We start from the raw sequence: 24062 nt of genomic DNA on the forward strand, positions 1-24062 counted from the left end.
CTGTCGGGTGGACTTCAGTTTTGGAGAGAAAATTTGTCAAACGATTGAAATGTAAATCAACAATAAACATTAAAGCTCCTCAAATTCAAAATTTTAGTGTAATCCGACGCTATGTACACAATGTCACTCCAGAAGCCGCGGCCGCTGGATACTCTGAATCAGGTGATGACAGCGTTCAAACAGTTCGAGAAGAAGCTGGATAAGCTGCAAGATGACGTGAACTACCATGGGCAGACGCTGACCGACCTCCGCATAATGGTCGCCAACTTAACGGCCCCAGCTGATGTCAGAATGACCCAAGATGGCAAAACCGAAATCCCGAAACGCCCTTCGAGGAAGACCACAGCCATACAGTACGAGTTTGATGAGCCTTTGAAGGTTAAAAGGAAGACTGCCATCCAGCCTCTTCCCAGCAAAATCAAGGCTAAAAGTTTTCAAGGCCCGAAGTATGGTTTGAGGATGTCTGGGATAGATGCGCCGTTCATGAACAAGATGCCTTCTTCTCCTAAAACTACGAAGCATTCTGTGAGGCTGTCTAAAGCTGATGCTCCTCGTAAGGCTACGACGCTAAGGTCACAAAAAGCCAAGGTAGAAAAAAGGCGGAGCAAACCTAAGAAGTAATTGGATTGCACCTAAAATTACAGAGGCTACTTAAGCTCATCTTAAATTTACGCATTCTGATTCATCGTTTGACTTGACTCTAGTCCACTGTTAAATTGTTAAAAGTTCAGCTGATGAAGGTTGTTCTAGGGGTGACAAAAATATTGAAGACGTTTTAAATTAAATATTTATTTTGTTTATCAATGAAGTTCATAGTTACATAACTGTAAGTTCCTACCGAAAAGACAAATAAACTATCTTGCTGTTTCTAAAAATGTGCTTTAATTCTACTCTCAGCGTGCATAGATGGAATCTCCAATTTTTATTCTTTATTGCTTCCTCATCTTCTTGATGCTGCATCGTTTTGTTCTGAAAAAAGATAATTTAAATTGTTAATTACGTAATTTTGACTAGTTGCTAAATTAAGAACTTAACAAGTGAAGGCCAAGTTTATCAGGGGATAGTACCTAATTGGACCCGTAACAAAAGAAATCAAACAGATAGGAGTTTGAACTTGAAGTTGCTTGCTTGCTAGCTATAGTTTTTTAGACCTTTATGACAGATGCAACCGAATCAGTTTCGATAAGTAGTTAGGTAAAAATAAAACATGAAAGGTACCAAGAATGACATCAAGTTATCAACATACACTTTATGAACCACAATTTCCCCAATCGCTATAAGGACGGACAGCAGCAACCCGTACACCATGAAGACCAGGACCGGCTGGATGTCCAGGAGACCCACACTGGTGAAGGCTGACATCTCCCCAACGCAGCGCGGCTTCGGAACCAGGAAGCGCTTGATCAGCGCGCCCTGCACGCCTGCCTCACGGATCTGTTTGTACCTGTACGACAAACAACTGTTTTTAACGAAGTAGTAAGGTTACTTAGCACTGTACAGTAAGAAAAAAGGGTAACGGGTCGAGTCATGCCGTACGAGGGCACAATGGCCACATTGATTGCCTACCTAATAAAAAGGTATTGCTGCTTGATGGGGCATAGGGGAATGAATTACTAGACAATCAAAATTTTATATCTGTAGGCTTTAGTTTCTTGGTGACCAGCTCCAACGAGTACACACATCTTAGGCTGAATGGCATAATTAAGAACAGCAGCCTCAGAGCTGAAAATGTTTGATTTTGGTTAAGTTCAAAACACTTACACAACTCTCAACATTTCCAAGTACGGGGAATCTTTCTTTACAGGTGTGAAAGCGTCGAAACCGTTGACAAAATCTACTTCAGTTAGATCGCATTTCTCCTGCTCCAGAAATGTTTCTTCTATACGACGGTACACTGGCTCAACGATGGAGTGATACGCGAACAGCCCCTACAAAATATTATTTTAATATTTTTAATAAATAGTAACCGAGAAATCCAAGGATTAAACACGTAACCAGAACGTACCTAACCTAACCTAGCTATAAAAACTAAAATACTATAAATAAGTAGGTAAGGTAGGTATAATACCTGTCGGATTTTCTCGACGCCCTCATGAATGTGATAAAAATTAGGCTTTTCACCTTCAGGCATGATTCTTCGATAAATGTGTACATGTGTTGGATCCTTGTATGGCTGTAAACATGAGAAATTAATATTAAGTCGGTAGATCTAATCAACTAAAATGCCACTATCGTTTTCTTGTGATTGGGTAGAAAAATAAACTCAAATTACGCTCAGCACAAAGCGGCTGTAGTCCACGTCATTCGCAGCCAGGGTGATCTTGGAGGCAGCCAGCTGTGACAGGCTCTTGATGGAGTTGGAAGGCGCTTGCAGCAGCACCACGATGTTGGCTGAGTATGCCGCGTACAGAGCCATGAGCGCCGTGAACAAGAACCATTCCAGAATACGACCTGATAAAGTTTTCGTGCCTTGACAATTCTAGTTCTAGAATCTATGACAACCATGTTTAAAATTCTAGGAAAGATGTCGAAATGTCCAGGAACTTTGCTGCATGTATCGAGTATTCTACTGTAGGTAAATATACCAGATGCAAGGAACTGGAACAAACTCTCTTACCTGGAGCTCTCTTAGGTTCCACAAAGCATCCCTGCTGAGCGACGGCACTCAGGGTCAAGAGTAAAGCATCACTTATACTACCGTCTAGCTGTGTTGGATTCTGAAAAACATTTTTCAGATTCATTGATGAAACTATCTAAGTATTTGGCGGTGACTTGATCAAAGATTACTTTATCAACCAACTTAATGTTTTGTTTATGCTTTGCCGTCGTCATCATCCTGATCAAATCACGAGGTATTTTGAATGGTTTTGGTATCTATCTTCTACGACTAGTTCTAAGAACACTCATGTTTTTTTTGTTACCTTTTCCACCTTGGTCTCCCAATGGCTTGTCAAGCACAAAGTGAGGGTAGAAGCTGCTGTGCACACAGCGATGGCCACCCACACGTTGGACGAGAAAGGCAAAGAGAAGATATTAGACACGTAGGCGAGAGGTGGCTGGCGAAACACGAACCTCATGCGGAGTGGTGCTACCATGTCCGTGAAAGTCACCACGTCTAGGCGTTCGGAATATAGCACGCAGTTGGTAGCTAAAAAAACAAAACTAAACGCTTTAACAAAAACAAAACAATGGGCAATAACTCGCATTCTGTTTTCGAAACGTGGTATTTTTGCCATCTTGCTCTTTCAAAAGAATTTTTATTCTACCTCTCAATATTGAATAGGTGGTAAATATTTTAATAACTTTTTGCCATTATTTTGTGATTTGGAAAAATGCCACGTGAACAATAATTTGGAATGGAAACGTGGTATTTTTGCCATCTTGCTCTTTCAAAAGAATTTAATCTACCTCTCAATATTGAATAGGTGGTAAATATCTTAATAACTTTTTGCCATTCTTTTGTGATTTGGAAAAATGCCACGTGAACAATAATTTGGAATGGAAACGTGGTATTTTTGCCATCTTGCTCTTTCAAAAGAATTTAATCTACCTCTCAATATTGAATAGGTGGTATCCTATTATCTTCATAACTTTTGTCATTCTTTTGTAATTTGGAAAAATGCCACGTGAACAACAATTTGGAATGGAAACGTGGTATTTTTGCCATCTTGCTCTTTCACAAGAATTTAATCTACCTCTCAATATTGAATAGGTGGTAAATATCTTAATAACTGTTTGTCATTCTTTTGTGCTTTGGAAAAATGCCACGTGAACAATAAAAACGTGGTATTTTTGCATTCTTGCTCTTTCAAAAGAATTAAATCTACCTCTAAATATTGAATAGGTGGTAAATATCTTAATAACTGTTTGTCATTCTTTTTGTGCTTTGGAAAAATGCCACGTGAACAATAATATTGTTATTTGAATAATAACAATGCCATATACCTACCTACCTGATGAAGGTAGAACCTGTGGTAGAACTTAGATGGGTGCTGATTAAAATAAATTAAAATATAGGTAAATAAATAATGAAGAAATAATTAAATGTGACGTGCGTTTATTCTCAGATTTTGTAATGAATATAAAAATCAATAAAATGAAATGAGGTAAAGAAGGGAGGTTCATTGGTCTACTACAATTATTTCTTACTTAACATACATTTTTAACCATTCTACATAATGCTATGTATTAAATCAAATACTTTAAGTACGGACGACAACACCTCAAGTTGTATAACTACAGTGTGGCTTATGTTTACTTTGATTATGTGGTTAATAATTATGCTATTAACAGCAAGAATGTAATATTATGTTAATAACAAGCATTCATAAATTTTCGCAAGGTAGCACCTCACAGCGCCCCCATACATACAGACAATTATGTGCCCGCCCCGATTGCGCTAAATATTTTCAACTACTTATAAGTAACGCGACTAGACGACGAACGAATCGCGGTGTCGCTTTGACAGTTTGACAGCTAAGTAGTTCAAACAAAAACAAAACGCAACTGCTTCTTTGTGTAAAAGCTGAAACTGCTGAAAGAATGCTACTTTTTCTCAAACGCCTTCACGAACATTTGCTGTGTTTTAGTAGTAAAGATAAGGTTTTCAAAGTAGTGCTAAAAAAACGGAGCGCAACTGGAGAAGAAGGGAGACGTTAAAAATGGGTTACCTACACCCTTAATCTAAGCCTACACCCTTAGATTAATCTAAGCCTACACCTTAATATCGAATTACAAATGGAATTCCTGTTCTTATCTTTGGTGTGCAATAAAGTGTATTTATTATTATTATTATTACAAATGATCGAAAATCAAAATATCAAACACGTTTCATCGAACGATCAAAATATCGAACGGTCAAAATATAGAATGCTCAAAATATCGTACCTACGTTCAGAATATCGAATTTACAAAATAATGATTGAACGATCAAAATATCGAATGATTAAAATATCGAAAAATCAATATGGAGGTTTTAATGAAATGTCATACGATTAAAATGTAAATAAAACATAGGTAAATTCTTAAACACATTTTTTTTATTTCCCAATTTTGGGTACCATAGTCAACAAGGAACCCTTACCTCCATCTTTCTATTATACTATGCAACGAAGATCGACTTTCGATATTTTTATCATTCGATATTTTGATCGTTCGATCATTTAATTTTGTAAATTCGATATTCTGAACGTTCGATTATTTGATTTTCGATCATTAATTATTGTAATTCGATATGGTGTAGGTAACCCGTTAAAAATAGCGCAATCGGGGCCCTGATTTGTATTAACAATTTAAAAAATGTTTATGATTTAATAAACAACACTGATACGCGAGTTAGTGCCCTACAGGCAGCTCCATTTCATCATACAGTCTCGGACCTTTAAAAATAACACGCAGGCCATAGTACAAAAAAAAAATAGCACGACATTATTTTTGCGCGCGCGCAGGTGAGTGAGTGGGAGCGAGACGACATCATTGTTATTACGGGAAGGGTTATCGGTCGGCGTCACCCGTCTTTGTTACCCGCGGCTGTATCTCAAGTGGAGTGAAAGAGACGGAGCGGGACGACAACCAGTTTTCAACTTGTTGCGCGGAGTAGGGCCCGTACAATAGGTACAACAATAGCCGTCCAAACCGTCGTTTTCGTGAGCTGTCATCAGTAACCGCCTGGCCGTGAAATACTGCGCTCGTCTGCTGGACTTGATGCGCACGTGAATACTCACGGAGAATTGTAGTTGCCTTGCCTTTAGTGAAGTTAAGAGTGCCAGATCTACAATCATGGATCTGGAAAACAGTGAAAATAACGTGTCTATAACTGAAATAAGTGACAATAACGTACGATTAGTGCAAACTATTGACAATTCCGTGTTCTCACTTTCAGAGCATAATAATAATGTGCTACCACTGCAAAATAATGACAATAACTTAACTTTAGGAGAAAATAGTGACCACAGTGTGACACCAGTCCAAAATTTTTCTGAAAGTAATGTGCCACAAAATAGTGACAATAACATAATGGTGGACCAAATCAGTGACAATAATGTACAGTTTCTTCAAAGTAGTGCTAATGAAGTGTCAGTACCTCAAAATAGTGACATAAACATTGATAAAAACAGTGATAATAATGTGCCAATACTTCAAAATTGTGATAATAACATTCCAACGCAACATTATAGTGACAATAACGTAGATCACAACACTGATAAAAGTGTACCAACGCAACAAAATAGTGACATTAACATAGATCAAAACAGTGACAATAACATGGATCAAAATGGTGATAATAATGGTGATACAAACTACAACATGTTTTTAGACCAAATCAGTGACAATGATATACCACTACTTCAAAATAGTGATAATAATGTGCCATCACCTCAAAATTGTAAAAACAACCTATCAACACAAGAAAATAGTGTTAATAACGTGCTGTTAGACCAAAACAACAGCAATAATGTGCCACTACTTCAAAACAGTGACAATAACATAGTACCGTCAGATGAAAATAGTAACGATAATGTGTTATCACCACGTGTAAGAAATGCTCCTGAGAACAATTTGGAAAACGACCTAGACGAAACACCATGTAAGAAGCAAAAGGTGGAGTGGCATCTGAAAACAGTTGATGTCCCGAGTGACGGAATTTCCCATAGAACGAAACGTGCAATTGACAAACTTTCAGCACTGCATTTACACCCCAAGTATATTTTGAAATGTTTAAAATCAAAATATGAAGGATTTAAAACGCCTACCAACGAACAACTGATGACCTACTTAAACAAGCAAAATCAACTTAAAATAGTAAGTGAGTATCGAGCAGCGAATGAAAAACCAGTCATTAGCTTAGCAGCACTAGGAAAGTGGTTAGGAGAACACTCCAAAATTCCTGATGATGAACACGAGGTTTACGTGATTATGTATAATTTGAACTGGGGCTCATCCCCAAATTTCTGTTTTGCGATTACTACAAAACATTTGCTAAAATTTTGTATAGACGCACAAAATATTGTCGCAGACACAAAAAACCAATTAACATGGCAGGGTCATTCTATCGTTACTGTGGGAACTATTACTAAAAACAACATATTTATCCCTATTTGTATGGCAGTTTCTACTGAAAATAAATGGCACTTTTTCAAAATGTTATTTGAAAATTTAAAACAAAGTGTGTCTTCTGTACATTCGAAATCTATGAATCCATGTGTATTAGTGGGCGATGGTTCTAAAAACATGCAAGCTGCATTCAAACAAGATTTCGGTACAGAATCAGTTGTAAGAGTATGTTGGACGGTCGTTAAAAATGAAATAGAGAAGAAAATTCTGGAACTTGTGGATGAAAACTATAGGAAGCCCCTCTTACAAGATGTATGCGTGTTGCGAGATGCGCATTCATTAGAGCTGTTCAATAAGGGTCTTGAAGCATTTTTCGTGAGGTATGTTACTCAAAAAAAGTTTTTAATTTATTTCAAACAACACTGGGTGGAAAAGAATAAGAATTGGTATTTTGGTGCTACAGGGATGGCCGTAGCTAAAGAAACTAATGAAACGCTTTATGCATTCACAAAAAGCATAAAAGACAGCAATACGTTCTCTGATAGACTTCTATTAAATGAATTTCTTGCAGCAGCATCATGCATGGTCTTAAAGTGGTCGAGATACAACACTTTGGCGTCTCTGTCGAAATTCCCAAATCGTATAATAACTGTTGAAGATTGGAAAGAGGCGTATACAGTTTATAAGACCGTTCCATGTAGTCCATTTTCTGGAGATAACAATACAGACGAATGTGTCATGTACACATATTTCACCCCTACAGAAGAAGGAAATACATTGCAAGGTGACCTGTTCGAAAAATTCAAGAAAGAGCTAAACCCCAGTAACAGGTTAATATTAACCTGCATGCCGAAATACGCAGAGAAGTGGATGGAGTCCTCATGTGCTTGCATAGATTACAACAGGAACATGATGTGTAAACACATAATCGCCCTAGCTTTGCGGCTCAAGATTATACAAATGCCTCTGGACATCAAAATTATCATTAAAGGTGAAAAAATTGTTCGACCACAGATCGTTCCTTAAGACTGTATGTATAAGTAGGTAATTACTTTAAAATTAAGTCTTTTAAAAAAAAAACACGACATTATCTTTGCGCGCGCGCAGGTGAGTGAGTGGGAGCGAGACGACATCATTGTTATTACGGAAAGGGTTATCGGTTGGCGTCACCCGTCTTTGTTACCCGCAGCTGTATCTCAAGTGGAGTGAAAGAGACGGAGCGGGACGACAAAAGCCTTCAACTTGTTGCGCGGAGTAGGGCCCGTACAATACAACAATAGCCGGCCAAACCGTCGTTTTCGTGAGCTGTCATCAGTAACCGCCTGGCCGTGAAAGACTGCGTTCGTCTGCTTGACTTGATGCGCACGGTGAATACTCACGGAGAGTTAGTTGCCTTTAGTGAAGTTAAGAGTGCCAGATCTACAATCATGGATCTGGAAAACAGTGAAAATAACGTGCCTATAACTGAAATAAGTGACAATAACGTACGATTAGTGCAAACTATTGACAATTCCGTGTTCTCACTTTCAGAGCATAACAACAATGTGCTACCAGTGCAAAATAATGACAATAACTTATCTTTAGGAGAAAATAGTGACCACAGTGTGACACCAGTCCAAAATTTTTCTGAAAGTAATGTGCCATTACTGCAAAACAGTGACAATAACATAATGGTGGACCAAATCAGTGACAATAATGTACCACTACTTCAAAATAGTGATAATAATGTGCCATCAGCACAAAATTGTAAAAACAACCTATCAACACAAGAAAATTGTGTTAATAACGTGCCGTTAGACCAAAACAACAGCAATAATGTGCCACTACTTCAAAACAGTGACAATAACATAGTACCGTCAGATGAAAATAGTAACGATAATGTGTTATCACCACGAATTAGAAATGCTCCTGAGAACAATTTGGAAAACGACCTAGAAGAAACACCATGTAAGAAGCAAAAGGTGGAGTGGCATCTGAAAACAGTTGATGTCCCGAGTGACGGAATTTCCCATAGAACGAAACGTGCAATTGACAAACTTTCAGCACTGCATTTACACCCCAAGTATATTTTGAAATGTTTAAAATCAAAATATGAAGGATTTAAAACGCCTACCAACGAACAACTGATGACCTACTTAAACAAGCAAAATCAACTTAAAATAGTAAGTGAGTATCGAGCAGCGAATGAAAAACCAGTCATTAGCTTAGCAGCACTAGGAAAGTGGTTAGGAGAACACTCCAAAATTCCTGATGATGAACACGAGGTTTACGTGATTATGTATAATTTGAACTGGGGCTCATCCCCAAATTTCTGTTTTGCGATTACTACAAAACATTTGCTAAAATTTTGTATAGACGCACAAAATATTGTCGCAGACACAAAAAACCAATTAACATGGCAGGGTCATTCTATCGTTACTGTGGGAACTATTACTAAAAACAACATATTTATCCCTATTTGTATGGCAGTTTCTACTGAAAATAAATGGCACTTTTTCAAAATGTTATTTGAAAATTTAAAACAAAGTGTGTCTTCTGTACATTCGAAATCTATGAATCCATGTGTTTTAGTGGGCGATGGTTCTAAAAACATGCAAGCTGCATTTAAACAAGTATTCGGTACAGAATCAGTAGTAAGAGTATGTTGGACGGTCGTTAAAAATGAAATAGAGAAGAAAATTCTGGAACTTGTGGATGAAAACTATAGGAAGCCCCTCTTACAAGATGTATGCGTGTTGCGAGATGCGCATTCATTAGAGCTGTTCAATAAGGGTCTTGAAGCATTTTTCGTGAGATATGTTACTCAAAAAAAGTTTTTAATTTATTTCAAACAACACTGGGTGGAAAAGAATAAGAATTGGTATTTTGGTGCTACAGGGATGGCCGTAGCTAAAGAAACTAATGAAACTCTTTATGCATTCACAAAAAGCATAAAAGACAGCAATACGTTCTCTGATAGACTTCTATTACATGAATTTCTTGCAGCAGCATCATGCATGGTCTTAAAGTGGTCGAGATACAACACTTTGGCGTCTCTGTCGAAATTCCCAAATCGTATAATAACTGTTGAAGATTGGAAAGAGGCGTATACAGTATATAAGACCGTTCCATGTAGTCCATTTTCTGGAGATAACAATACAGACGAATGTGTCATGTACACATATTTCACCCCCACAGAAGAAGGAAATACATTGCAAGGTGACCTGTTCGAAAAATTCAAGAAAGAGCTAAACCCAAGTAACAGGTTAATATTAACCTGCATGCCGAAATACGCAGAGAAGTGGATGGAGTCGTCATGCGCTTGCATAGATTACAACAGGAACATGATGTGTAAACATATAATCGCCCTAGCTTTGCGGCTCAAGATTATACAAATGCCTCTGGACATCAAAATTATCATTAAAGGTGAAAAAATTGTTCGACCACAGATCGTTCCTTAAGACTGTAGGTATAAGTAAGTAGGTACTTACTTTAAAATTTAGTCTATTAAAAAAAAATAACACGACATTATCTTTGCGCGCGCGCAGGTGAGTGAGTGGGAGCGAGACGACATCATTGTTATTACGGGAAGTAACAGTTATCGGTTGGCGTCACCCGTCTTTGTTACCCGCGGTTGTATCTCAAGTGGAGTGAAAGAGACGGAGCGGGACGACAAAAGCCTTCAACTTGTTGCACGGAGTAGGGCCCGTACAATATAACTATAGCCGGCCAAACCGTCGTTTTCGTGAGCTGTCATCAGTCCCGCCTGGCTGTGAAATACTGCGTTCGTCTGCTTGACTTGATGCGCACGGTGAATACTCACGGAGAATTGTAGTTGCCTTTAGTGAAGTTAAGAGTGCCAGATCTACAATCATGGATCTGGAAAACAGTGGAAATAACGTGTCTATAACTGAAATAAGTGACAATAACGTACGATTAGTGCAAACTATTGACAATTCCGTGTTCTCACTTTCAGAGCATAATAATAATGTGCTACCACTGCAAAATAATGACAATAACTTTAGGAGAAAATAGTGACCACAGTGTGACACCAGTCCAAAATTTTTCTGAAAGTAATGTGCCATTTCTGCAAAACAGTGACAATAACATAATGGTGGACCAAATCAGTGAGAATAATGTACAGTTTCTTTAAAGTAGTGCTAAAAAAAGTGTCAGTAACTACTTCAAAATAGTGACATTAACATTGATCATAACAGTGATAATAATGTGCCAACACTTCAAAATTGTGATAATAACATTCCAACGCAACATTATAGTGACAATAACGTAGATCAAAACAGTGATAAATGTGATAATAGTGTACCAACGCAACAAAATACATAGTGATAATAACATAGATCAAAACAGTGACAATAACATGGATCAAAATGGTGATACAAACTACAACATGTTTTTGGACCAAACCAGTGACAATAATGTACCACTACTTCAAAATAGTGCTAATAATGTGCCATCACCTCAGAATTGTAAAAACAATTTATCAACACAAGAAAATAGTATTAATAACGTGCCGTTAGACCAAAACAACAGCAATAATGTGCCAGTGCTTCAAAACAGTGACAATAACATAGTACCATCAGATGAAAATAGTAACGATAATGTGTTATCACCGCGAGTTAGAAATGCTCCTGAGAACAATTTGGAAAACGACCTAGAACAAACACCATGTAGGTAAGAAGCAAAAGATAGAGTGGCATCTGAAAACAGTTGATGTCCCGAGTGACGGAATTTCCCATAGAACGAAACGTGCAATTGACAAACTTTCAGCATTTACACCACAAGTACCTATATTATGAAATGTTTAAAATCAAAATATGAAGGATTTAAAACACCTACCAACGAACAACTGATGACCTACTTAAACAAGCAAAATCAACTTAAAATAGTAAGTGAGTATCGAGCAGCGAAAGAAAAACCAGTCATTAGCTTAACAGCACTAGGAAAATGGTTAGGAGAACACTCCAAAATTCCTGATGATGAACACGAGGTTTACGTGATTATGCATAATTTGAACTGGGGCTCATCCCCAAATTTCTGTTTTGCGATTACTACAAAACATTTGCTAAAATTTTGTATAGATGCACAAAATATTGTCGCAGACACAAAAAACCAATTAACATGGCAGGGTCATTCTATCGTTACTGTGGGAACTATTACTAAAAACAACATATTTATCCCTATTTGTATGGCAGTTTCTACTGAAAATAAATGGCACTTTTTCAAAATGTTATTTGAAAATTTAAAACAAAGTGTGTCTTTTGTACATTCGAAATCTATGAATCCATGTGTTTTAGTGGGCGATGGTTCTAAAAACATGCAAGCTGCATTTAAACAAGTATTCGGTACAGAATCAGTAGTAAGAGTATGTTGGACGGTCGTTAAAAATGAAATAGAGAAGAAAATTCTGGAACTTGTGGATGAAAACTATAGGAAGCCCCTCTTACAAGATGTATGCGTGTTGCGAGATGCGCATTCATTAGAGCTGTTCAATAAGGGTCTTGAAGCATTTTTCGTGAGATATGTTACTCAAAAAAAGTTTTTAATTTATTTCAAACAACACTGGGTGGAAAAGAATAAGAGTTGGTATTTTGGTGCTACAGGGATGGCCGTAGCTAAAGAAACTAATGAAACACTTTATGCATTCACAAAAAGCATAAAAGACAGCAATACGTTCTCTGATAGACTTCTATTACATGAATTTCTTGCAGCAGCATCATGCATGGTCTTAAAGTGGTCGAGATACAACACTTTGGCGTCTCTGTCGAAATTCCCAAATCGTATAATAACTGTTGAAGATTGGAAAGAGGCGTATACAGTATATAAGACCGTTCCATGTAGTCCATTTTCTGGAGATAACAATACAGACGAATGTGTCATGTACACATATTTCACCCCCACAGAAGAAGGAAATACATTGCAAGGTGACCTGTTCGAAAAATTCAAGAAAGAGCTAAACCCAAGTAACAGGTTAATATTAACCTGCATGCCGAAATACGCAGAGAAGTGGATGGAGTCGTCATGCGCTTGCATAGATTACAACAGGAACATGATGTGTAAACATAATATAATCGCCCTAGCTTTGCGGCTCAAGATTATACAAATGCCTCTGGACATCAAAATTATCATTAAAGGTGAAAAAATTGTTTTACCACAGATCGTTCCTTAAGACTGTAAATATAAGCGCTCGTCTGCTTGACTTGATGCGCACGTGAATACTCACGGAGAATTGTAGTTGCCTTTAGTGAAGTTAAGAGTGCCAGATCTACAATCATGGATCTGGAAAACGGTGAAAATAACGTGTCTATAACTGAAATAAGTGACAATAACGTACGATTAGTGCAAACTATTGACAATTCCGTGTTCTCGCTTTCAGAGCAAAACAATAATGTGCTACTATTGCAAAATAATGAAAATAACTTATCTTTAAGAGAAATTAGTGACCAAAGTGTGACACCAGTCCAAAATTTTTCTGAAAGTAATGTGCCATTACTGCAAAACAGTGACAATAACATAATGGTGGACCAAATCAGTGACAATAATGTACAGTTTCTTCAAAGTAGTGCTAATAAAGTGTCACTACCTCAAAATAGTGACATTAACATTGATCAAAACAGTGATAATAATGTGCCAATACTTCAAAATTGTGATAATAACATTCCAACGCAAAATTATAGTGACAATAACGTAGATCAAAACAGTGATAAATGTGATAATAGTGTACCAACGCAACAAAATAGTGTCAATAACATAGATCAAAACAGTGACAATAACATGGGTCAAAATGGTGATATTAATGGTGATACAAACTACAACATGTTTTTGGACCAAACCAGTGACAATAATGTACCACTACTTCAAAATAGTGCTAATAATGTGCCATCACCTCAGAATTGTAAAAACAATTTATCAACACAAGAAAATAGTATTAATAACGTGCCGTTAGACCAAAACAACAGCAATAATGTGCCTGTGCTTCAAAACAGTGACAATAACATAGTACCATCAGATGAAAATAGTAACGATAATGTGTTATCACCACGAGTTAGAAATGCTCCTGAGAACAATTTGGAAAACGACCTAGAACAATCACCATGTAGGTAAGAAACAAAAGATGGAGTAGCATCTGAAAACAGTTGATGTCCCGAGTGACGGAATTTCCCATAGAAAGAAACGTGCAATTGACAAACTTTCAGCATTTACACCACAAGTATATTATGAAATGTTTAAAATCAAAATATGAAGGATTTAAAACGCCTTCAAACGAACAACTGATGACCTTACTTAAACAAGCAAAATCAACTTAAAATAGTAAATGAGTATCGAGCAGCGAATGAAAAACCAGTCATTAGCTTAACAGCACTAGGAAAGTGGTTAGGAGAACACTCCAAAATTCCTGATGATGAACACGAGGTTTACGTGATTATGTATAATTTGAACTGGGGCTCATCCCCAAATTTCTGTTTTGCGATTACTACAAAACATTTGCTAAAATTTTGTATAGACGCACAAAATATTGTCGCAGACACAAAAAACCAATTAACATGGCAGGGTCATTCTATCGTTACTGTGGGAACTATTACTAAAAACAACGTTTTTATCCCTATTTGTATGGCAGTTTCTACTGAAAATAAATGGCACTTTTTCAAAATGTTATTTGAAAATTTAATACAAATTGTGTCTTCTATACATTCGAAATCTATGAATCCATGTGTTTTAGTGGGCGATGGTTCTATAAACATGCAAGCTGCATTTAAACAAGTAGGTATTCGGTACAGAATCAGTAGTAAGAGTATGTTGGACGGTCGTTAAAAATGAAATAGAGAAGAAAATTCTGGAACTTGTGGATGAAAACTATAGGAAGCCCCTCTTACAAGATGTATGCGTGTTGCGAGATGCGCATTCATTAGAGCTGTTCAATAAGGGTCTTGAAGCATTTTTCGTGAGATATGTTACTCAAAAAAAGTTTTTAATTTATTTCAAACAACACTGGGTGGAAAAGAATAAGAGTTGGTATTTTGGTGCTACAGGGATGGCCGTAGCTAAAGAAACTAATGAAACACTTTATGCATTCACAAAAAGCATAAAAGACAGCAATACGTTCTCTGATAGACTTCTATTACATGAATTTCTTGCAGCAGCATCATGCATGGTCTTAAAGTGGTCGAGATACAACACTTTGGCGTCTCTGTCGAAATTCCCAAATCGTATAATAACTGTTGAAGATTGGAAAGAGGCGTATACAGTATATAAGACCGTTCCATGTAGTCCATTTTCTGGAGATAACAATACAGACGAATGTGTCATGTACACATATTTCACCCCCACAGAAGAAGGAAATACATTGCAAGGTGACCTGTTCGAAAAATTCAAGAAAGAGCTAAACCCAAGTAACAGGTTAATATTAACCTGCATGCCGAAATACGCAGAGAAGTGGATGGAGTCGTCATGCGCTTGCATAGATTACAACAGGAACATGATGTGTAAACATAATATAATCGCCCTAGCTTTGCGGCTCAAGATTATACAAATGCCTCTGGACATCAAAATTATCATTAAAGGTGAAAAAATTGTTTTACCACAGATCGTTCCTTAAGACTGTAAATATAAGCGCTCGTCTGCTTGACTTGATGCGCACGTGAATACTCACGGAGAATTGTAGTTGCCTTTAGTGAAGTTAAGAGTGCCAGATCTACAATCATGGATCTGGAAAACGGTGAAAATAACGTGTCTATAACTGAAATAAGTGACAATAACGTACGATTAGTGCAAACTATTGACAATTCCGTGTTCTCGCTTTCAGAGCAAAACAATAATGTGCTACTATTGCAAAATAATGAAAATAACTTATCTTTAAGAGAAATTAGTGACCAAAGTGTGACACCAGTCCAAAATTTTTCTGAAAGTAATGTGCCATTACTGCAAAACAGTGACAATAACATAATGGTGGACCAAATCAGTGACAATAATGTACAGTTTCTTCAAAGTAGTGCTAATAAAGTGTCACTACCTCAAAATAGTGACATTAACATTGATCAAAACAGTGATAATAATGTGCCAATACTTCAAAATTGTGATAATAACATTCCAACGCAACATTATAGTGACAATAACGTAGATCAAAACAGTGATAAATGTGATAATAGTGTACCAACGCAACAAAATAGTGTCAATAACATAGATCAAAACAGTGACAATAACATGGGTCAAAATGGTGATATTAATGGTGATACAAACTACAACATGTTTTTGGACCAAACCAGTGACAATAATGTACCACTACTTCAAAATAGTGCTAATAATGTGCCATCACCTCAGAATTGTAAAAACAATTTATCAACACAAGAAAATAGTATTAATAACGTGCCGTTAGACCAAAACAACAGCAATAATGTGCCTGTGCTTCAAAACAGTGACAATAACATAGTACCATCAGATGAAAATAGTAACGATAATGTGTTATCACCACGAGTTAGAAATGCTCCTGAGAACAATTTGGAAAACGACCTAGAACAATCACCATGTAGGTAAGAAACAAAAGATGGAGTAGCATCTGAAAACAGTTGATGTCCCGAGTGACGGAATTTCCCATAGAAAGAAACGTGCAATTGACAAACTTTCAGCATTTACACCACAAGTATATTATGAAATGTTTAAAATCAAAATATGAAGGATTTAAAACGCCTTCAAACGAACAACTGATGACCTTACTTAAACAAGCAAAATCAACTTAAAATAGTAAATGAGTATCGAGCAGCGAATGAAAAACCAGTCATTAGCTTAACAGCACTAGGAAAGTGGTTAGGAGAACACTCCAAAATTCCTGATGATGAACACGAGGTTTACGTGATTATGTATAATTTGAACTGGGGCTCATCCCCAAATTTCTGTTTTGCGATTACTACAAAACATTTGCTAAAATTTTGTATAGACGCACAAAATATTGTCGCAGACACAAAAAACCAATTAACATGGCAGGGTCATTCTATCGTTACTGTGGGAACTATTACTAAAAACAACGTTTTTATCCCTATCTGTATGGCAGTTTCTACTGAAAATAAATGGCACTTTTTCAAAATGTTATTTGAAAATTTAATACAAATTGTGTCTTCTATACATTCGAAATCTATGAATCCATGTGTTTTAGTGGGCGATGGTTCTATAAACATGCAAGCTGCATTTAAACAAGTAGGTATTCGGTACAGAATCAGTAGTAAGAGTATGTTGGACGGTCGTTAAAAATGAAATAGAGAAGAAAATTCTGGAACTTGTGGATGAAAACTATAGGAAGCCCCTCTTACAAGATGTATGCGTGTTGCGAGATGCGCATTCATTAGAGCTGTTCAATAAGGGTCTTGAAGCATTTTTCGTGAGATATGTTACTCAAAAAAAGTTTTTAATTTATTTCAAACAACACTGGGTGGAAAAGAATAAGAATTGGTATTTTGGTGCTACAGGGATGGCCGTAGCTAAAGAAACTAATGAAACTCTTTATGCATTCACAAAAAGCATAAAATACAGCAATACGTTCTCTGATAGACTTCTATTACATGAATTTCTTGCAGCAGCATCATGCATGGTCTTAAAGTGGTCGAGATACAACACGTTGGCGTCTCTGTCGAAATTCCCAAATCGTATATTAACTGTTGAAGATTGGAAAGAGGCGTATACAGTTTATAAGACCGTTCCATGTAGTCTATTTTCTGGAGAAAACAATACAAACAAATATGTCATGTACCTACACATATTTCACCCCCACAGAAGAAGGAAATATATTGTAAGGTGATTTGTTGGAAAAATTCAAGAAAGAGCTAAACCTCAGATCATAGTTCTATGATCTGAGAGCTAAACCCAAGTAACAGGTTAATATTAACCTGCATGCCGAAATACGCAGAGAAATGGATGGAGTCCTCATGTGCTTGCATAGATTACAACAGGAACATGATGTGTAAACATATAATTGCCCTAGCTTTGCGGCTCAAGATTATACAAATGCCTCTGGACATCAAAATTATCATTAAAGGTGAAAAAATTGTTCGACCACAGATCGTTCCTTAAGACTGTATATGTACCTACTTACTTTAAATTTATGTCTAGGTTCCTGTTATTTAGGTAATTATTATTGTACCTATAACATGTCTTGATTATGTGTGTTCTGTCCACAGACTGATTCTGTCATACTTATGTAATATTAATTGTTATCCTTTCATTTAATTTTTGTCCTTGTATGTATTTAGGTAACTAGTTATTTTCTAAGAATAAGTTTTAAATTGTTTTGTAAAAAAATAAGAAGCTGAATAATATTGTATTGTACCTATTTGATTCTATGTACCTATACTTGCTATTAATCAAATAAAATTGTAACTACGTAATTACCTATTTTATTTTACTCTTACCTATTCATTTTACGGAAGGCAACTGTCCCGTTTTATTGTTTTATTGATTAGCGTCCTTAAAATTAAATTAGGCTTTATTATTTTACTAGCGACCCGCCCCTGCTTCGCACAGGTTCGATTTATTTACATAAAAACCTTTCTCTTGAATCACTCTATCTAATAAAAAACCGCATCAAAATCCGTTGCGTAGTTTTAAAAATATAAGCATACCTACAGGGACAGAGCGAAAAGCGACTTTGTTAACCGATTTCAACAATAGGAGTAGGTTCTCAATTTGGTTGGTATAATTTTTTTATGCTAATGTAATGAAAGGTCAAACTGGAAAACTTGCCTAGGTACTACACCTTCGTACTGGTAGTAGGACATTTCTAACTCCTTCTATGTTCTTCTGATTAATTTCGTTGCGGGTCCAATGACAGTTTAACTTTCCCCCGGGACAAACTTGACCTTTATTGGTTGGGTTTTTGTGGCGGTCAAGCTGTAGATGCTGGCTACACAGGAGTTGCAGTGGTGGGAACGAGAGGTGGGAATAGTCCCGTGGTAGTAGGACATGGCGTTACCTAAATCAGCCCTATTTGACTTGATGTCCTGGATCATGCCGGACCACTCGCCGTCCACTTTGTAGCCCCAGCGGTAGCTGAAGATATGTCGGCGGGTCGCGTTCAGCATCTCGAAGGCGTGCCTCGCAGCGATCCAGCAGATCTTGACTGCAGCGTCGTTCTGGAGCTCCCTGATAAGGAATAAGTAAGTTAAAACTGAAAGTAAGTAGGTATCTTGTAGTTAGCTAATATTCAAGTTCCTATTATACTAGGTTACTGGAAGGAAAATACTGGTGAAGACTAAGTGGTTTGTTCAGTTTATAAAGTCACGGATGACCGCCTGGCCTGCCAGGAGCCTAAGGCCTGAAACTGCGTTAAGCGGACTCCCGCGCGGTTTCATACGAAAGTCCCCCGCGCGGGTGCCCTTAGATGTCGCGGATTCGATTCCGCACAATTACAAACTTTTCTTTTATATCTCTGTTTGTCTCATTGATCGGTCTGCGTTTTTCTTGATAATTTATTTATGTAGGTAGTATGCACCTATAGCCTATTTCCGTTACCTGGAGCACAATCACACAAACTTTGCTTACTTTGACACTAGATGACTCAGTGTGCAGTGTAACAATGTAAGGCTGCTAACTACGAACATAAACATGAATGGTAATGAATTTCTCCGTATACTGGGCCTTACAGTCTATCCTCCTTCAGCAAGTGTTCCTTGGTCGAGTTGCTGTCTTGTATCACGTTGGCCATGACCAGCGCGTGGCCCATCAGGTCCCGTCTTCTTCGGAACAGCTCTCGGTGGGGTCTGGAGTCTAAGAAGGCCCCGTTGTATTTTCCTCTTGGGAAGGACAACATTGGACCGTCCGGTGACGCCCTGTATACTGCATAGAAAGGGGTAGGTACTTAGTTATTTTATTAAAGTAACTTAAAAAATTGTGGATAGAAAAGGCAGCTAAAAAGTACGGCCAACGAGAAGCGATACCAAATGTAAACAAACCCAATATCATGGGCAGGGGAGCATAACTTTTTAATAGTTAGGTACCTACTCGTAGATTAAATAATTTTTTGTAGGCAATATAGTTTTAAAAATATCTGGCAAACCATAAAAACAGATGTTTTATTGAATTGTGTTTTTGTTATAATTTGAATTATTGTATAATGTAGATTTAAATTAAATAACGAGAATAATAATAACATTTCTGCCTCACAATGTGCCCGGTGTATGGCAACATGCCTACCCCTTTTTCTTAGGCTTATACAGGGTGGAATTTGGTAATGCCACCTGGAGGGAAAGTACTCTTAATACTGCAGATAGAAAATTTCACTGAAAGAAAACATTCCTTTATTTTTGAAAAGAAAGAGAACTGCATTCATAGATTTTCGAATTTTTTTCGAAAATTCACTACATAACTACCATACAATTTTCTGTACCTACCTACATAATTAAAATAATTTAAGATTTTATAGATTTCCTATCATTTGCTTTTATCAAGTTTGTTAGAGAGATTTTATCCTTTATACTTGACCCTAACGATCGATGCAATAAAAATACAGGTGTAATTTTTAACAGATTTTAGTTGGTTCGATTCCCGGGTGTGGCAAATATTTTTTTGGAAATCTTTGAATGCAGTTCTATTTCTTTTAAAAATAAAGGAATGTTTTCTTAGAGAATTTTTTTCTATCTATAATATTTAGAGTACTTTCCCTCCAGGTGGCATTACAAAATTCCACCCTGTATAGATCGGAACAATAAAAAAAACCGATTCGCCCTCGTGAATTGCAACAACTATGCATACTAAAATGTATGTCCGAATGTTGACGAACCCATCTGACTTTGACATATTTTGGCGGGAGAACGAGACATTACGACAAATACACAAGGTGGGAAGAGACAGAATAGATTGTCAACTCGACAGTCGAATCGACCTTTCGTATCGCTGCTAGTTGGCCGTACTTTAGGAGGTAATTCAAAATAGGTACTTACATAAATACTCGTAGTAAGACACGGGTCTTAACGCGACGTTTATTAATGAGTTACAATAAGTACCTACTCACAGCTTGACGTTTCGGATGCGATGCTGCAGCCGTGGTCACAAGCAGACTGGCGGCTCGCGGCGTCGTCCGTTCGGGTGGGCTTGAAAATTTCAACTACCCTCATATTGTGATTTGTTTCACTACCACTAGTGATGTTACCACGACACACAACACTCACAGTATCCGTATTCGTACTTGACGGCAAAATTCGCGGTTTGCATTTATTAATCACCGGATTCCACACTGGTGACAATTTAAATCCGTCCTCCCGATTGAATTTTTTATGTTTCTTAATTTCAATCGCTTTTCGAACTATCCTATCCTAGTGTGATAATGCCGATCAGTGGAGGGGATTTTTGGACTGTGTAACTCCATCCAGTGATTAACTCCTGTTTCCAGCAGATTGATTGAGTTGATTTTTAACACAGTCTAAAAGTCCTCTCCACTGATCGGCATTATCACACTAGTAACGTGTGTCGTGGTAACATCACTAGTGGTAGCAGTGATGTGTAACAAATGACAGTATGAGGGGTTGAAAATTTTCAAGCCCGCCCAAACGGACGACGCCGCGAGCCGCCAGTCTGCTTGTGACCACGGATGCAGCATCGCAGCCGAAACGTCAAGCCGTGGCGTCTTTCCGTTCTATACATGGCCAGAACGCACCCATAGGAAACTGCTCGTGTATATTTTGGAGTGTCTCTTTGTAAGTCGGTCACTACGAACTATACACGAATTTTGCGTACTGATCGTGTATAGTTTGTGTCGTGGATGGATTCCGTCTTCGCTCCAAACTATACTACACCACTTACAGTTGACTAGAGTGTGTTTAGTTTATTTGATTTAATAAAATATGGAATTATATTTAAAATTATTACATTTATTAGATATTATGCTCGTGCTTTGTCCTCGAGATTAGAAATAAGAACTACCTATGTAGATCACGTACGGTGATGCCATTTTTAAATTCATTAATTTTTACATAAAATATTATTATTTTACTGAATCTACATATTATTATAATAAATCTAGATTTATAACACTAATGTAAGTGGTTTCTGAAATTAAATTGATTAGGTAGATTTCAAATTAAATAACAATTATTTATTAGTGAGAGTGAATGAAGAAAGTTAAACGTGCATTATTAACTAAAATTGTCGACCGTTCGGTGTAGTGGTTCGAAACGGATAACTGTTCCGGAGGTAGCGGGTTCGATTCCCGCACAGTACAAACATTAATTTGTGTGCATGAACATATTTTGATATTTGTTTGTATTGGACTGGGTGTCTTCTATGTATAATAAGTATGTATTTACAAAAAAAGTATTTAAGTATGTTTATATCCGTTATCTAGTACCCATAGTACAAGCTTTGCTTAGTTTGGGACTAGAAGCGCAGTGTAAAATGTCCAGGGATATTCATTTTTATTTATAAGCTTTTATCTCAAGAACAAAAATCATTTTCACATACATAATTCTTAATTTCAGAGTTATTCAGCCCCAAAACAAATATCTTTTCTATGGCAGAATATGATACACCAAAAAGCTCTTTATCAAAACAATGGCACGTGTCGAAATTGATTCAATGTTTAAAGTAGACACGCAGTTATGAATTAATATGCAATAGAAAGAGAGGTAAATAAGTCAAAATGACGAGCATGCAACTAAGTACTCGCGTATACATTGTAATCGCGAACTTATTACAATACATACATGATTAGTCCGTATGCGTACTGACGATGTATATTTTGGAGTAAGATAATTGACCTAAGTCACTACAAAGTATACGCGAGCAGTACGCAGCGTATGCGTACTGGTCGTGTATAGTTTGGAGGAGCTTAGTAAAAAAAGTCACATCCAAACTATACTCGATTAGTTTCACACCCTTGCGTTCTGGCTATGTATAGAATGGAAAGACGCCAAGCCGTGAGTAGGTACATAATGTAACTCAATAATAAACGTCGCGTTGACCCGTGTCTTACTATTTTAGTTGAAATAGAATGCGAAAGTTTTAAATCTTATAGTACTTACACTCGGTCAAAACGAATTCTTTTTCATTATTCTCTGCTAGTACCAAGTCACTGCTTATCAACACTGGGCACTTCCACAAGGTAGCGTTTCTATGATCCATTAACCCTACCTTGGACAGTACCAACCAACGGAAAGGGAATCTAAACAGGTTATTTGAAGATGCCTAGAATAAGTAAATTTCAAAATCAAAAATATTTATTCAGTTTAGACCACAAGTGGCACTTATGAACGTCAATAGAAAATAATAAAAAAAGAAAAGGTAGCCCTTATGGGCTTATGGATTTCAGATTGAAAACACACTTCAAACATCAATGACTAAAACTTTATACCTAACTTTTTTTTTATCCACAACGAGGAAGCTCTTGGCCTGATCTCACCTGATGGTAAGTGATGATCAGGCCGAAGGTGGAAGCGAGCTTCACCCGGAACCTTCAACTACGGAGGAACTGGCTATCTTATCTCTAACTGCCGGAACACAACAATGCTGTTAACATTGTTATTATGGCGACAGACTTAGGTAGGTAAGATGGTGGTAGCTAGCCAGGCGGACTTAGAACAAGCCCTACCACCAACCAAACCGAATAGAAAAATCTGCCCCCACTAGGAATCAAACCCGGGACCTCTGCGTCTGAAGCAGGTGGTGTTACCACTAGACCACAGAGGCGGCAAAAAATTAAACTTTATGATATCGTCAAAGCAAAGCGGCCGGCATTTCTCCTCAAGTTCTAGATCATAGAATTTGCCATGATTATTTTTACAGGCGCACATTAGCTAGTAAAATGGTTTTGAGCCTTAGGTACACTTACGTTTCTTAGAACCTCTTCAGAATCAGGGCAGTCCAAGTCGACAAGGAACATCAAGTCATGATCCTGGTTCGTGGATCGGGGCAGATTAGATGAAGAGCATCTTACCCCATACTTAAATACTTCGTTGACTAAGTTTAATTCCATTTCTGCAAACGTTAAGATACAAATAATATTATCCTACTAAAATAATAAAATAATGTTTGTTACT

The 24062-nt window shown here is 37.2% G+C and overlaps 1 protein-coding gene across 2 annotated transcripts; it reads right to left on the reverse strand.

The window, feature by feature from the left end:
- Positions 1–1328: 1328 nt before the first annotated feature.
- Positions 1329–23206, reverse strand: LOC135079838 (glutamate receptor-like). 2 transcript variants are annotated; one of them, XM_063974455.1, is made up of 8 exons: positions 23049–23206; positions 19677–19869; positions 19007–19176; positions 2922–3148; positions 2618–2717; positions 2273–2451; positions 2069–2173; positions 1329–1444 (listed from the first exon to the last, which is right to left on the reverse strand). In XM_063974455.1, the coding sequence occupies exons 1-8, from the start codon at positions 23146–23148 to the stop codon at positions 1427–1429; spliced, it is 1092 nt and encodes a 363-aa protein (XP_063830525.1). In that variant the 5' UTR covers positions 23149–23206; the 3' UTR covers positions 1329–1426. The 2 variants fall into 2 exon arrangements, with proteins under 2 accessions (XP_063830525.1, XP_063830524.1); XM_063974454.1 differs by lacking the exon at positions 1329–1444 and adding an exon at positions 1758–1928.
- Positions 23207–24062: the final 856 nt, after the last annotated feature.

Source organism: Ostrinia nubilalis, chromosome 17 (assembly GCF_963855985.1).
Source record: "Ostrinia nubilalis chromosome 17, ilOstNubi1.1, whole genome shotgun sequence".
Lineage (NCBI taxonomy): Eukaryota > Metazoa > Arthropoda > Insecta > Lepidoptera > Crambidae > Ostrinia > Ostrinia nubilalis.

Coding starts and splice junctions, on each gene's coding strand:
- LOC135079838 (XM_063974454.1), bottom strand. CDS start 23,148: ATGGATCATAGAAACGCTACCTTGTGGAAGTGCCCAGTGTTGATAAGC. Junction 19,870..23,048: donor AGAATTCGTTTTGACCGAGT/GTAAGTACTATA, acceptor CTTTCTATGCAG/TATACAGGGCGTCACCGGAC. Junction 2,718..2,921: donor GGGAGACCAAGGTGGAAAAG/GTAACAAAAAAA, acceptor AATGTTTTTCAG/AATCCAACACAGCTAGACGG.